The sequence below is a fragment of the Nomascus leucogenys genome, chromosome 2, assembly GCF_006542625.1.
Source record: "Nomascus leucogenys isolate Asia chromosome 2, Asia_NLE_v1, whole genome shotgun sequence".
Lineage (NCBI taxonomy): Eukaryota > Metazoa > Chordata > Mammalia > Primates > Hylobatidae > Nomascus > Nomascus leucogenys.
In genome coordinates, this window is record NC_044382.1 from 74,289,940 (window position 1) to 74,305,658 (window position 15,719).

At 41.5% G+C, this 15,719-nt stretch overlaps 1 protein-coding gene across 1 annotated transcript in view; it reads right to left on the minus strand.

The window, feature by feature from the left end:
* The window catches only part of LOC100584033 (zinc finger protein 267), a 44,067-nt gene extending 29,690 nt beyond the window's left edge, over nt 1-14,377 (minus strand). Inside the window, exons 1-5 of the mRNA XM_030821885.1 lie at nt 14,208-14,377; nt 11,490-11,612; nt 9,624-9,717; nt 3,875-4,001; nt 3,236-3,331 (exon numbers count right to left, since the gene is read on the minus strand). Of these exons, the coding sequence (XP_030677745.1) occupies nt 3,236-3,331; nt 3,875-4,001; nt 9,624-9,717; nt 11,490-11,612; nt 14,208-14,377 (610 nt within the window). The remainder of the gene's footprint in view (nt 1-3,235; nt 3,332-3,874; nt 4,002-9,623; nt 9,718-11,489; nt 11,613-14,207) is intronic.
* Nucleotides 14,378-15,719: the final 1,342 nt, after the last annotated feature.

Genomic DNA, 15,719 nt, shown 5'->3' on the forward strand with positions numbered 1-15,719 from the left:
TAAAGTTAACAGTGAAATGCTGAAAGTTTCCTCTAGTATCAGAAACAAGACAGGGGTGTCCAATCTCAACACTTCTATTCAATATAGTAGTGAGAAATCAAGCCCGAACAATTAGGTAAGAAAAAGAAACAAAAAGGCATTGAAATCAGGAATAAAGACGTAAAATTCTTGCGGTTTACAGATGAAGTGATTTTAAAATACAGAAAACCATAAACACTATACCTAACAAACAAACAAAAAATAGAGCTAATATATCCATTCAGTAAAGTTGAGGCCATAAAAATATACAAAAATTAGTTGCATTTCCATATACTAACAACAAACTGAGAAAAAAGTTACAAAAAATCTTATTTATAATAGTATCAATAATTTTTTTTAAATTTTATAACTTCATTTAACTAAAGAAGTGAAAGATCTGTCCAGTAAAATCTATAAAACACTGATGAAAGTAATTGAAAAAGACACAAATGGAAAAATATCGCTTCTTCATGGATTGGAAAAAATAATATTGCTAAAATGTCCATACTTCACAAAGTGATTCACAGATCCAATGAAATCTGTATTAACATTTTAATGGCATTTTTCACAGAAATAGAAAAAATTATAAAACTTCTGTGGATTCACAAATAACTCCAAATAGCCAATGCAATCTTGAAAAAGAAGAATAAACCTAGAGGCATCACACTTCTTCATTTCAAACTATTACACAGCTATACTAATCAGGAGTATGGTACTGACGTAAAAACAGACACATGGACCAATGGAATAGAATACAAAAACCAGAAAGAAACCCATGTGCATACAGTCAACTATTACTTTGACAAGGGCACCAAGATACACAAAGGGGAAGTATAGTCTCTTCAACAAATAATGCTGAAAAAAGCAGTCATTTGCAAAAGAATAAAGTTTACTTATACCATGTACAAAAATTAACTCAAAAGAATTAACACTTAAATGCAAAACCAGAAACTGTATAACATCTAGAACAAAGCATAAGGAACAATCTCTTTGACACTGGCCTTGGCAATAATTTTTCTGGCTATCACATCAAAAAATCACAAGCAACAAAAAGCAAAAAATAAAAACAAGTAGCATTAAATCAAACAAAAAAGTGTGTGCACGGCAAAGAAAACACAGAACATGAAAAAGCAACCCAGGGATTGGGAGAAAATAGATCTGATAAGAGTTTTATATCCAAAATATTAAGAATCTCACACAATTCAATAGCAAAAAAAAAAGTAAATCTGACAAAAATTTGCAAAGGACTCAAGTAGACATTTCTCAAAATATGACATGGAAGTGGCAAACAGGTTTATAAAAAGGTTCTCAATGTTATTATTCATCAGGAAAATGCAAGTAAAACCTCAATGAGATATCACCTCACACTTGTTAGTATAACTGCTGTCCAAGAGTCAATAAATAAATATTCACACTTGTTAGAATGACTGCTGTCAGAGTCAAGAAATATTAATAGTAAGAGTCAGAGTGAGGAGAAAAGAAAACCCTTGTACACTGTCAGTGGAAATGTAAATTGATTCAGCCATTATGAAAAATGGCATGAAAGCACCTCAAAAAAATTAAAAATAGTATTATATGAACCTTCAATCTTCTAATTGTATAACCAAAGGAACTAAAATCATATGTCAAAGATATATCTGTATTCCTATGTTCATAGCCAATTATCCACAATATATAGAATATTATTCAGACATAATGAAGAAGGTACGGCAATTTCTGACAACATGGATGAATAAACAAGGTAGACATTATGGTAACAAGTACAAACTTTCATTTACAAGATAAATTCTGAATATCTAATGTACAGCATTGTAAATATAGTTAATGATACTCTATAGTAGCAGTCCTCAACCTTTTCAGCAGCAGGGACCAGTTTTATGGAAGACAATTTTTCCACGGATGGAGGTCGAGTTGGGGGTGGTTTTGGGATGAAGCTGTTTTACCTCAGATCATCAGGCATTAGATAGATTCTCACAAAAAGCACACAACCTAGATCTTTTGCATGCACAGTTCACAAAAGGGCTCACACTCCTATGAGAATCAAATGCTGCTGCTGATCTGAGAGGAGGCAGCGATCAGCCAGTAATGCTTGCTGGCCCAATGGTCGCACCTCCTGCTGTGTGATCGTATTCCTCACAGGCCACAGACCAGTACTATAGACCCCTGCACTATAGTATACTTCAGATTTGTTAACAGTGTACATCTTAAGAGTTCTCACCACGCACACAAAAATTGGCATCTAATGTGAGATGACTGATGTGGTAATTAACTTTGCTGTGTTAGTCATTACACAATGTGTATGTATATCAAATCATCAAGATGTACCCTTTAAATAGGTAACATTTATATTTGTGGAAAGAATCATATGTCTAGAAAGAAAAAAAAGGAACTAAAGGACACATTCTCAGTAAGCTTCATACTGAAGCAGACAAAATTATAGAATGATAGTTATTAAGATATAAGGCAACAGTTCAGAGTTTATTATATACTGGACAATGTTCTAAGCTCTCCATAGACAAAAATTTAGATAAGAATTCTACATAACAAGTCATACACATTAAGCTATTTTACATTTGTGGAATTTGTGCCTATAGAGTTTAAATTTCTCATCTTAGCTCAGGTGAGGAAAAATGAAAAGTTGAAGCGAAACATAAGATTAGATTTTCTTAGATTTGAGAAGATGCTTCGTATTTTGATAAAATTACTGCATCTTAATTTCTATAGGATCACCTTGGAAACCACAATAGGATTAAAAATTAATGTATCAGAAAATATGTGACATCTATCCACAGAATTCCTGGGACTTTTGAAAAAAATTCCACTGTCCATCACTCCCCTCACACACTTCTGACATGAGGCAAAACCAGAACTTTAGAAGTGGTTTCACATAGAGGTGGAAACATGCACGGACTTTCCCAGAGCCCCCAAATCAATGGAAGAACAGTCAGATCACGCAGGCCCTCACAGGCCAAGGGGAGCACTTTGGCTGTCACTGTGAATATGATGGTGGATCACAGAAGAGGAAGGAGAATCATCAGATAATTTAAGAGCATGGGACAGATGATGTCCCTCTTTGACAGCAAGGGAAAGAAATAAACCCAGGTGTCTCAAAAATCATTTCCATTAGAGAACTTCCCAATTCACACTTCAAGGTCTGGTTCTTTCTTGACTTCTGGACGTCTTGCCCATGTCATCTACTTCATTCACTCCCACCTACCTGGCTGGATGGCTACTGTCTCCTCACTCTTCACATTCCAAGACTCTTTCCTTTGCTCCAAAAAGGTGATCAGGTCCGGCTTAGAGACAACAAGACCTGTTTTATTGGAAAAATAAGCATGACTCTTACCGAGGGTTCTTTTTATTTTTATTTTTATACTTTTTTTTGGCCCCACAGGACAGGATTAATTTCTAATTTAGTACTGTGCTCAGTAGAAAAAAGAAGACATTATAGAAGATTCTTGAAAAGTATTTCTCAAAATACTGTTTCCTACCAGCTTCTTTAGAATATTTAGGAAGCATTTTAAATCTGGGGATCTTGAGCTTCTCTTGCAAATCTGACTGAATCAAAAACAAACCAAAAAAAAATGGATTTTAAAGTGTAAGCAACAATAGTTTATGTCAACCAATTTCTAGAATCACGAAGAGAGTGAAACTTGTACATCACCTCAAATAAAAAGGCAAATGTCAAAATCAAACATTATGAAATTTTTTCTACATCAACAAAACCCCTATTTTTTTCCTGAAAACAAGAATCTAAAACTAACTCATACAAAGCACAAGATCCCAAGGGACATTCTGAAAAGAAAAGAAATAAAACTCTTAGTTATTAGACATTCTGAAGGCAAGTTATCCTCACCCAGAGAGACCAGGTTTCTGTAGTTTTCTAACATCACATCCTGATACAAATTCTTCTGAGCTGGTTCCAGGTGTTCCCACTCCTCCAGAGAGAATTCTACGGCCACATCCCTGAATGAAAACAGTCCCTGAAATAAAAATAAAGAATACATTGACTATGTGGCCATGGCAGAGTTCTTCATTTGTCCCAAGATGAAATGACAGTTATTGGTTCTGACTTATATGAGTGACCTGAATTATTCAGTAAGATCATTTTTAACACAGTAATATTTTCTAATGTAGTCTCAAACTCTGTGGAAAGAGAATAACATAAAATCCACAAAACTAGTGTAGATACTTATATCGAATGTAAAATATAAAACTAAGGCATCAACACAGGAATATACATTTTTGGGTGCTATATTTACATCATCCAGAATCAGCTGTGTATAATTCTCAGGTGCAAAATTCATGGTGACTTAGAGGCATACTTCCCAAATTGTATAGTATACAACAATAAACTGGAGATCTTCTTCAAAGGCAGAGTCTGATTCAGGAGATCTAGATTTTGAGTTTCTGCATTTCTATATTTTTTAATTTTTAATTTTGACACAGGGTCTCACTCTGCCACCCAGGCTGGAGTGCAGTGGTGGAATCTTGGCTCACTGCAGCCTCGACCTCCTGGGCTCAGGCGATCCTCCTATTTCAGCCTCTTGAGTAGCTAAGGATACAGGCATGAGCCATGAGCCACCATGGCTGGCTGAGTGTCTGCATGTCTAACAAGTTCACCAGTAGTGTTAATGCTTCAGGCCCCGAAGCCACTTTTGAATAGCAGAGAGGTCGAACACTGAGGAAAGAATTCAGGCATGATGTGAAACTGAGAGTTTTATGAAATTTACAAGTTATAACAGCTAGAATGGTAGTAATCCTTTTTGAACATACACTATATATCAGATATCATCCTAACAGTTGTTTACATATATAAAACCCAATAAATAATCTATAAGAAAAATTATATTCTTCCTCTTATATAAAAATTATTTTCCACATATTTGCTATATAGTAAAGTTTGTATTTTGCCTCAGTTTATCTGATTTAGAATTTATCTCAAAGGGACATACTGGCCAATATACAGAGACAACCTTAACAGAATGTTCAGAGAAGATTTCGTAACTGAGTAATGAAAACAAGTTAAGAAAGCAGCCACACAATAGTGATCAAATAATGCTTTCATTTTATGTGCGTGTGTGCACATAATGATAACTATATACACATTAAAAGTAAGAGAATATTACTGTGTAAATAAAATTTAAAAATATTTTAAATTGTATAAAAACTATAAAACTCTTTGTGGGTGATGCCTTTTTTGTGTCTTTTTAACAAAACTTTATAAAGACCAATACATACAATGAAATAAAGTAAAAGCTCTTGTTTCTGAATCTGGTAATTTTTTTCAAGTTTTTGTTATGTTTATTCTATGTGCTATTACATATTTTAGAATTTTAAGACAATAGACATATTTGTTATATGTTAATTCTTGTTCTTTCTCTGAAAATATAGAGAATAAATAAGCATATGCTTGTGACGTGAGATGAAATAAAATGGAAACCTACAGAACTGAGACCTGATTCAGAACTTCCAGTCTTAAAAGCTGTTATCTCCTGTCAACAAATGTGAGAGCCTTTACTCTGCAAAGAAAGCTACAAGCAAAGGGAAACCAAAAAGAAATGGGAGTCTCTGGATTAAATGTGATGGTTTATACACATCACTCAGTAAATCCTCCCTCCTAGATACTCACTACAAAGACAAAAATGATCAACTTTATAGCAAAGGAATCTGGCAGAGAGCACCTGAACCAAGTGAACGAAGTTAGCATTGTCTGTAATAAGACAAATTGGTATCAGTGCTAACGCACAGATGGGCCCATAATCATTGCTGTGATATGGGTGGAGGGGAAAAGTAAATCATAATCTTAATATAAGCATAAAAAAAAAATCTGTGGGGGAAGGTACAGGTGACCATAGTTCTTCGAATTGGCCATGTGACCCTACTTAGAAGCCTGGGCTGAGAATCACTTAGCTAAGCATTGCCTCTCAAGGTTCAATATGCATACATATCATTTGGTATTCTGGGCCCCCTCTAAGTAATGTGATTCTGCAGGTTTGGAAAGTTTCCATGAACTGGCTTCTTTAACAAGTCCCCTGTCAATGCTAGACCCATTATCAATAGCACTCAGCTAGAGGAAGCAGACGCAGCACACAGAGTCCCTTGCACTCAATAATCACAACAAAAATACTTTTCGTTCACAGCGAGGACCACCAACCACTGTCCTGAAAGATCACATCCTTTGCCAGCCATTTAAAGTCTACAGATACAGAGACTGGAGAAGACAGTTATGTCTAAGTCAGCATTTGGAAAACAGCATGGATACACGCATTAAAGCAGTGTTTATTGAGCTTGTACTATGTGCTCACAGTATGCACTGTGCTGGGAACATCACATGGTGTGAGTTAAGCCACATAAACCCCTGGGATGTGGGTCCTAAGTATCCCATAATTCCCAGCAGGATTTAGATAACAGCCCAGCCTTTCTATTTCTTCTTGTTTCCCTACCACTATAAAAGCTAACTATTGACAGATAGGAGGGATACAGAAAGGAAGGAGTCAAGTTTAGTTCACAAGAATTTCTCCACTGGGCGCGGTGTCTCACGCCTGTAATCCCAGCACTTTGGGAGGCCAAGATGGGTGTATCACTTGAGGTCAGGAGTTCAAGACCAGCCTGGTCAACATTGTGAAACCCTGTCTCTACTAAAAATACAAAAATCAGCTGTGCATGGTGGCACACCTGTAATCCCAGCTACTCGGGAGGCTGAGGCAGGAGAATCACCTGAACCAGGAAGGCAGAGGTTGTGTGAACCGAGATGACACTATTCCAGCCTGGGCAACAGAGTGAGATTCGGTCTCAAAAAAAAAGAAGAAGAAAAAGAATTTCTCATTATTCTCTTCATATCTTTACACTGACTTTGTTACAACTTGTGGAGCAACTACTGGATCTGCAGAAATGAAAAAGAGGTTGCCAGGCGGAATGTTTCTAAAAGTACTGGTTTCAATAAGAAAAAAATTTAATTTTCAAATAATTTTGAAAAAGTGAGTCCTTTGCTCCCATTTACCTGCTTTTGGGTTTGGGGAAATTGTGAGCACCACCTCTGAAGAGATGGCAGCAGCAGCCACCCAGAAGTCTGACCTCCTCTAGTCAGTTCTATGAGGGGAGGCCCAGGGTAGGGACAGACCTGGACCAGGCTCAGAAGAGGGTAGATTTGAGCAGAGCTGGGGCAGGGGCTGGGCTAGGCTTCTCATCTCTACATTGCTGCTTTATTTTCAGTTGTCTTTCCTAAGCCTGACCAACAAGAACTTGGCTCCCATGGTTTGCCTTGTTTTAATAGTTTAAGCTTCATCCTATTTTGTAACAAGCAACAACAAGCAATTTAACCAAAACACGTAGGGCTTTCTAGGAAAATTATATTAGTAGCTACATAATTATCTTTAACAAGAAAAAGGCAATATAAATAATAATTATAATAACCACTCTTTTGTCCATGGGTGGCCCTTCAGGTGGTGACATCAGAACTCACAACGTCAACATAAGGGCAAGATTTGTCCCAAATCAAGCCCAAGTCCCCTGTACACCTCCATTCTTGCTCCTGACCACATGATGTTGAATTCAACCATTATCCATCTGCTTTAGACTGAAAGTTCCTGGATGGTAGGGACTATGGCTGCTGCATCTGTTTTCCTAGTGGCCATATGAAATGGAAGCAATTGGTTTACCTATCAGTATGAGTCTCCAGGCCTCCTCCTTGTATTTCACCCACACATTAGAAAACTGGAGCAACTCCCACTTGGATACCAAATAAGGAGATTCCTTCTGTTAAAAAAGAAACAAACCCTGATGACTCATTCTTCTCCCTCTGAGACAGAAGCAAGATTAGCCTGTTGTCAGCCTGTCCCCTGCCTGCACAGGATATATAACCAAGTGACCCCTAGGTGCTGGTGAGAGAGTCCCTGGTAACCGTGTGATGAAAACCCAATAGTGATTCAGGCAGGAAAGACTCAAGTTGTCCTTGTGGAACCAGAATAGAAAATTGAGTTGTCATAGTAGGGCCACAGATCCACGATCCAGGTATGTTATTACCTATACCTGATCAGCTAACTCTTGGGTACAAGAAAGGACAAGATTACTCTACTCCAGTAACACAGCTCACAGGTAGGCATAGCTTTACTCATGGCTCTGGAGAGTGCTGGCCCCACCCTCCCTCTGCTAAGGCGCTGCTTTACACTTACAGATTCTGCCATGAGATTCTGTTTATAAAAAGGAACCCCTAACAGAACTGCTGTAGCTCACTGGACAAGGTCTTGAAAACTCTGAGGGCCTCACTCTGAAAGTAGGGCTTTACAGAGTCCATGTTGATCTCTCACAATGCAGAAAATGTCCCCTGGATTTTCTATATATCCTGAGTCCAAAGTCTGGCCCTGTCTTGTGGATCCCAGGTGGAGACCAGCCTTTATGTGCAGACCCCAGGTGGAATCAACCTGGCTCTGCAATTCTTGTGTGTTGCTGTGAAGAAAACTAGAGGAGACAGCCCCCCCAGGAAGGCTGCTCTCACACATCCTGGAGAACCCCAGGACCTGGGTTCAGAATTCGCAGCTGCAGATTTAGGTGCTGGTGGCACAGGGAAGTAGCATGCACTTTCTGCACATTCATGGGCATTTGGGCAAGAGGATGAGGGGAATGTTGAGATTCTCAGGCCTACTCAATGTATGTGTGTGCCTGGTTGGTTTCCAGCCCCCATGGTCTCTGAATCAGTTTCAGATCTGAAGATGCCAGGGGCATGGAAAGACAGAGCTGGAATGGCTAACTGATGCCCTTGAACTTATTGTTATAGAAATCTAGTCAAACTGTTCTAGAAGCGACTAAAGATCCCAAGTAAGCAGAGAGACCATTCTGCCTGCAGATTTTGGGGGCAATGGGCACTTTGCTGTACAAATGTGGGTTGTGAACAGAAATCAAAGAGGGAAAAGACCCACTGGAGTGAAGTCTTACAGGCACCTTACAGGTTTATATTCTGTGTGGTAATTCTGGACAACGTTTGAAAAATATAATGAAGAAGAAAATCATAAAATCATCTCCAACCCCAGAAAAACTATCCATAGTGGTAGAAAAGAAAGAAAACTGTTTTATGACATAATTAGCCCAGAATGTAAAGGACATGACAGGCAACCTGCTAAGAGATTAGAAAAACACCCACTGGTGAAAAGTCACCATAATTAGTCCTCAATAGAAGACCTGACAGCGCCATTTGTCATAGAGTTCATCCTAAATTCACCTGGGAATTGGGAGGCCATCTGTGTTTTTTAATTGCCTATAGTCAAAGGAAAAATAAACTTCATGTCTTCGTGACAGGCAGATTTGCAACTTGAAGCCAGGTGCCTGCTCTCCTGTAGAAACTGTAGGACACGGTTCTATCTTCTTTGCTATTTACATTTTATATCAATGATTCCCAGTTCCTAGAGAAAGGGAATACTGAGTCAAAAAGACTGACAAATGGCCTATTTAGCTGTTAGAGTGATTTAGACAGATTGTAAAACAGAAAAATTTACATATGAAAGTTTTCCAAAGTAAATGCTTTAAGAAAAAAAAAAAAAGAGAAAAATTTGTTTCCTTACTTTCAAGAAGGATTAAGTGTTGTATTTCTAACTTGTATTTGCTCTTACAACAGCCAGGTCTACAGCCATGGTCTTGAGCTCATGGACATCTGAGTTCCAATAGGTGCTGGACTCAGGCACCTGTGGGGTGACCTTGGGAACACTGTGTACACATAAAGAAGGGGCTTGTGGAGAAGTAAAAGGAAGAAGAGAGGAAGGTGCTATTGAGCTTCATAAGCAGGGGGCAGTACCAAGTTGGTGGAAGGACTGGTTTGTGCTACAGATACTGGCCCAGGTGGGGCTATGCTCTGACATATTCCTGGGTCCATGCAGGCAGATGAGATTATGATTGGATGGTCCACAAGCCTAGGTTGATGGAGAAACTAGGCTGCTGCTGCGGATTCAGTGTCTGGGATTACAACAAGCCAGGAGTGCTCAGGCACTTGTATGGGTTTTTGGCAGGAAACTGGAAGCAAAGGTGCTGTGGGTGCAATTCCTGACAGTCAAGCCTTCTCCTGGGAGGGACGGGGACATGTCAATGCCTAGTTGGTATGTTCAGGAGTGGGTGGGAATCATGTGGTGGCAGCTGGGTGGGGGAGGCGGTCTCTTCTCAGAACTCCTTTCCTCTCCGTCTTCAGTCCCCTCTCACCCTAGCAGGAGACCTGGAATCAAAGGACAATGCACAGTGGGGCAGCCTGTGGGCAGAACAGAGCCTCCCTTCCCCCAGACACTTGGGAGTCTCTCTCCAGCCCAGGCCTCTGTGAGGTCTGTCTTCTGACATCAAATGTGTAGAGTTTGCTGAACACCAACCAATCCTCCAACACCAACTGGGTGCCAACAACTTAATTCTGACACCACACAGAGTCAGCACAGGCCCCACAAGTTCTGGGCTCAGTCCCACAACACTGCCCCCACTTCAGATGCCAGTCACAATGCCTGGGGCCCTATCTATACTTCCAAGCTACTGCCTGTAAATTGAGGGCACCCATAACCCTATCCTTAAGTTCAATCATTTCAAAGATCTACTCAAATAACTCAGCAAATCACTTTACTTATGTTTATCAGGTTATCATAAGGATACAGTTCAGAACAGCCAAATGAGATAAATACATATAGGGCAAAACAAAAGTAGTGGGAAAAGATAGGAATATTAACCTGGTAAATAGCTGTGATTAAAGAAATACCCCATCTTTTGTGTTTTCCAAGAACAGCTTACTGCAAAAAACCATCCTATTATGACTTTGATGATGCTCCCTGATTTACTCATCACAAAGCCACAGACTCTCCAAATTCCCCTTCTGACTCAGCTGAACAGTTCTGTCTTCAGTATTCAGAATAAACTACTTAACAAAACTTTGTATTTTTCTCCAGGTTGCTGGAATTTGACACACTCACAGCCTGGTCAACATTCAACCCCTCCCTAAGCCCCTCCCAAGAACAGGCTGACATGAGAGTGAAACATTCTCTGATCTAGAATCTGATTTTGGCACCTTAATCCTGCCTTTCCCCTCCTACCTTCTGAGCTTGTTTGCTCCTCCCTGTGAAAGAAAGTCTTTGTCTGCCTAACCTTTGAGATCCACAAAGATTTTACAGCTGGTGCTTTCCCCCTGTTGCAATACTCCTTTAGAATTAAGGAACTTCTTACCTAAACCTGAATTTGTTTTATTTGACAAAATCAAATAAAATGTGGGGAAGGAACTGGAAACTTAATATTTTACTGCAAGCCTCGGTTAGTCTGGGGGAACACAGTGATAGATTTGAGACTCTGCGTACCACACATTAGGAAAACATGGGAAAACCAGTTGTCGGGGGCAGTGTTAAAATGATTAATGAGTAGGCGATTATGTGGAAATGGTTGTAGTGCCCTGGGTTTCTAGGGAGAAAAACCAAAATCAGGACAATAACAATTTCTATCCTCAGAAAGAGTCTCCCAACCCTCCTTCCATCCCAACCCCAAATGCCTCTTTCTGTGGATTTTCAGCTTTCAGCTTTCCAGAGCTCTGTAGCTTCTCAGTATAAAGGGCTCCTTCCATGGTTGGGGTGAGCAGGCTGGGACACCTGCAGGGGAAACTCCCCTGGAAGAACTAACTGGGCTTCAGTGACCTCTTCTTGCAGGCTCAAGACTGGGTTAGTTTGCACTCACTGAGCTCAGGCTTCTGCTTCCCAGTCAGGGTTATTCAATTAGTATTCAATGAGAAAATGCCCAGTGTTTGAAGAAAGCAAAACTACTCAGTGTTTACAGAATAAAGGAAACTGAAACGCCTTTAAAATTTATACCTCAACAGAAAACACTAAAGCATCTATCCCTTTCACACAATAAATAAGCCACTTACTTATTTCCATGATAACAGATCATTTAGTAAATAATCATATATAAACAATTCTAGCAGGTGCTAAGTTCAGCATTAAAGCCATACATCCAAGGCCAGGCATGGTGGCTCATGCTTGTTATCTCAGCACTTTGGGAGGCCAAGGCGGGAGGATCACTTGAGCCCAGGAATTTGAGACCACTCTGGGGGCAACACAGTGAGACCCACATCTCTACAAGAAGAAAAAACAAAATAGCCAGCCATGGTGGAGCACCCCTGTAAGTCCCATCTACTTGGAAGGCTGAGGTGGGAGATCACTTGAGCCCAGGAGGTTGAGTGAGCTTTCATCACACTACTGGACTTCCGTCTGGGTGACAGAGGGGAGAGCCTGTCTCCAAAAACAAAAAATAAAAAATAACCTCAACATCCAGACGAGAGGCTAAAGAACAAAGATACCCACTGTCATAACTTCACCCTACAAAAAAAAGAAACTGATGTTTTGATGAAACTATGTAATTCACCAATTTACCACACATTGTTGTGAAAATGTATTCACTTTCTACAACCAATAATGAAAGAAAGATTTTCTCCATTTCTTTTCCCTGGCAGCATTTCCAAAAGGTGAGCCCTGAGATTCGGTTTTAAATTACTCCCAAAAAAAGAACAAACCTGAGAAACTTACTACTTCACTCTGCTGAAGAAAAATAAGAATTTTTAGCAATGAAGTATATGACTTGATATTTTAATTTTCTTAAATCCACCTTTCATGGCCTTGGAAATGTTTTTTATCTTTCAAGCTCTATTGATGAAATTTACACTAACTGAAAAACTGAAGTAGAAATAAATGAACAAATCTTTCTAAGGCAGCAAACTCAGGGAGTGGTAATGCTCACTGGAACACAGACATATCTGGCTCAAGTGTCAACTCAGGTCACGGTATCATTTGGGACATTCTCCTACCCCAAAAATGCTCATTAAAATGCTCAGGGACCATCCTCCCAGGAGATCCTGCACTGTGCCCCATGGACACTGCAGCCAAGTTTGCACCGCCTCACTGGGGTGGGGTTTTTGTTTTTTGGTCCTTTGGGAGTTTTTCGCCCTTCACAAATCTGAATGAATCTAGGGGACAGAAATCATTTGTGACTGTTTCCTCTCAATACCAGCAAACGATTGGCTGACCAGCAATGTGTCTCCAAGGGATGAAAACTAGCTTTGAAGAAATAAAATCCTTACATCCCAAGGGGTTATCTTTTTAGGTTAAGGGTGTCCCAGGAGATTTCTCTCAGCCCCAGGGCATCCAGCTGCTCCCCTGGGGGGCTACATTTCCATATCTTGGGCCGTCCTCTAACAAGAGGTGACCTGGGGCTGACAGTCACTAAACACTCCAAGAGACACGGCCACTGTGGGCATCTTGAGTCATCCCAGACAGTTCTGAAATTCCGGAACAGGAAAAGACTGGATAGAGGGTGGCTATACAGGGCCCTGTAAAGTTTCCAAAGCAAAACCTCAAGTCAAAAGACATTCTTTCTGATAACGTGTCTGTGCCTAGGGAAGATGAATGAAAAAGAGGCACAAAGATGTTTTTGCGGTGGGATGTCAGGGATTTTTTATTCTCTGCTTTCCTCTCACGTGAAATGTACACCAAAAAAACACAAATCTTTAAAAAAGTGTCATCCACTGCTCTGTGAAATCATGATTAATGAGTAAAATACTGTCTGAAATGTATAATAAATGACCAACGGTTAATAATGTTGTGAATTGGAGAGGGGAAGTTAGCCTTTGGAAATGTCAGGAAGGAACTGGAAATTTAATATTTTACTGCAAGCCCAGTTAGACTGGGGGAACACAGTGGTGGACTTGAGACTCTGCGTGCCACACGTTAGGAAACCGCAGGGGGAAAATCAGTTCCCCTGGGCAGTGTTAAGATGATTAATGAGCAGGCGATTATACGGAAGTGGTTATAGTGCCCCAGGTTTCTAGGGAGAAAAACCAAAACCAAACTCAAATGCATTTCTTGTAAATTACAACTTTAGGGGAAAACAAAATTCGGACTTAACGAACCACAAAGCTTCAATTCACCTCCACCTGCATAGTATAAATAAGGCAACTACAGAACTGTAACCTATCGGTTATTTAATTTGGTCCGCTTCCTCATGCACCTTATAAAAACCTTTCCTTCAAGCCCCTCTGGGGATCTCCGAACCACAAACCAGGACTGCAGGCTTCCAATGTCACAAATCGCTATTTGCTCAAATTCTTCAACGTTTTAACAGTGACTCCCTTTAATTCTTAATAGGAGAAAGGAGTGACTGAGGACCCCACAGGGCACAGTTTTCCCACACACCGAACCTGGGTCTCCCCTGAGACGCTCCCGTCCTCACCGCACAATCTGGGGGAGACGCGTGGCTGCGGCGCGAAGCTGCCCAGAGAGGGCTCCGGCCAGGGCCGAGGTCGCTCTGCGGGGTCGGGACGGGACAGGACGCGCGGAGTCCCGGCTGCCGGCCTGGCCGCCATCTTGCAGCGGAGGGGACCCAGGGCCGAGCTGGGCCCGCTGGGACTCGGGGCCCAGACCCCGGAGCTGACTGCGGGGAGGCCCAGGTGCCCCTACAGCGGGTTCCCGCCGCTTCCGACCACACCCCTCCCTCCTCTGGGGACCTTAACCTAAAAAGATAACCCCTTGGGATGTAAGGATTTTATTTCTTCAAAGCTAGTTTTCATCCCTTGGAGACACATTGCTGGTCAGCCAATCGTTTGCTGGTATTGAGAGGTAACAGTCACAAATGATTCCTGTCCCCTAGATTCATTCAGATTTGTGAAGGGAGAAAAACTCCCAAAGGACCAAAAAACAAAAACCCCACCCCAGTGAGGTGGTGCAAACTTGGCTGCGGCGTCCATGGGGCACAGTGCAGGATCTCCTGGGAGGATGGACCCTGAGCATTTTAATGAGCACACTCACCATTTCCCAGCTTCCGGGATGCCCTGGCGTCTTAGCTATGGATCTCCCAGTGCCTGCAGGTCACAGAGCAACAGAGGCTCTGTTTATTCGCAGAACGCGAAGCCACCTGGGCCTCCCAGAACGAAAGACTCAGAGCTGTGGGGAGGAGACCCGAGCTCTAACTGCAGCCGACAAAGGCCCCCCGCCAAATCCCGGAAGCCGCCCCTGCTCCCCGGCTTCACTCCTGATTGGATGGTTTCCACTCCAGCGCCCCTGATAGGATAAAGCTCCATGCCCCGCCCCCTTATTATTAGTGCTTTTTTTTTTTTTTTGAAAGGGAGATTGACTCATTGAGGTGGGGCCGCCTGCTGCGGGTATTACAGCTAATTAAGGGGTGAGCTGCCACTCGAAATGCACTTGCTCTTTCCCTTACCTGGTTCTGCTTGTATAAGACATCTTATTAGCTAATTAAGTTTAAGAAGAAGTACATTTAGACACCTTTAAAGCAAGAAAGACCCTCATCCCGTCCCTTAGCACCTCTCTTACCACACTGTACCCCACTGCTAACGCCACTGTTGGAGGGGGCCCCTCAGCTGGGAACAGAAGACCGTACACTTCATTCACGTGTTTTCAATTAGGCCCTTGCATGGTACATACACTGAACCAGTGCAAAAGCATCTTATAGGGGCATGCAGGCTGGGGTCCCAGAAGGATGTTGCGGGCGGTGGTGGAACGTGGAAGAGGGGCTGGCCTCTTCTAATCTGCCCGCATCTCCTGGAGTCTGCATCACTGGTAACAGGGCCGCTGACCGTCTGTCTCTCTTTCTCAATCCCTTCAAGCTCAGGGAAGAAGGGTCCTTGGCAGTGACAGGGCTGGGAGCTCAGTTCCTCTGGGCCGTGCTGGCTCGGGCTCAGTGGCCAT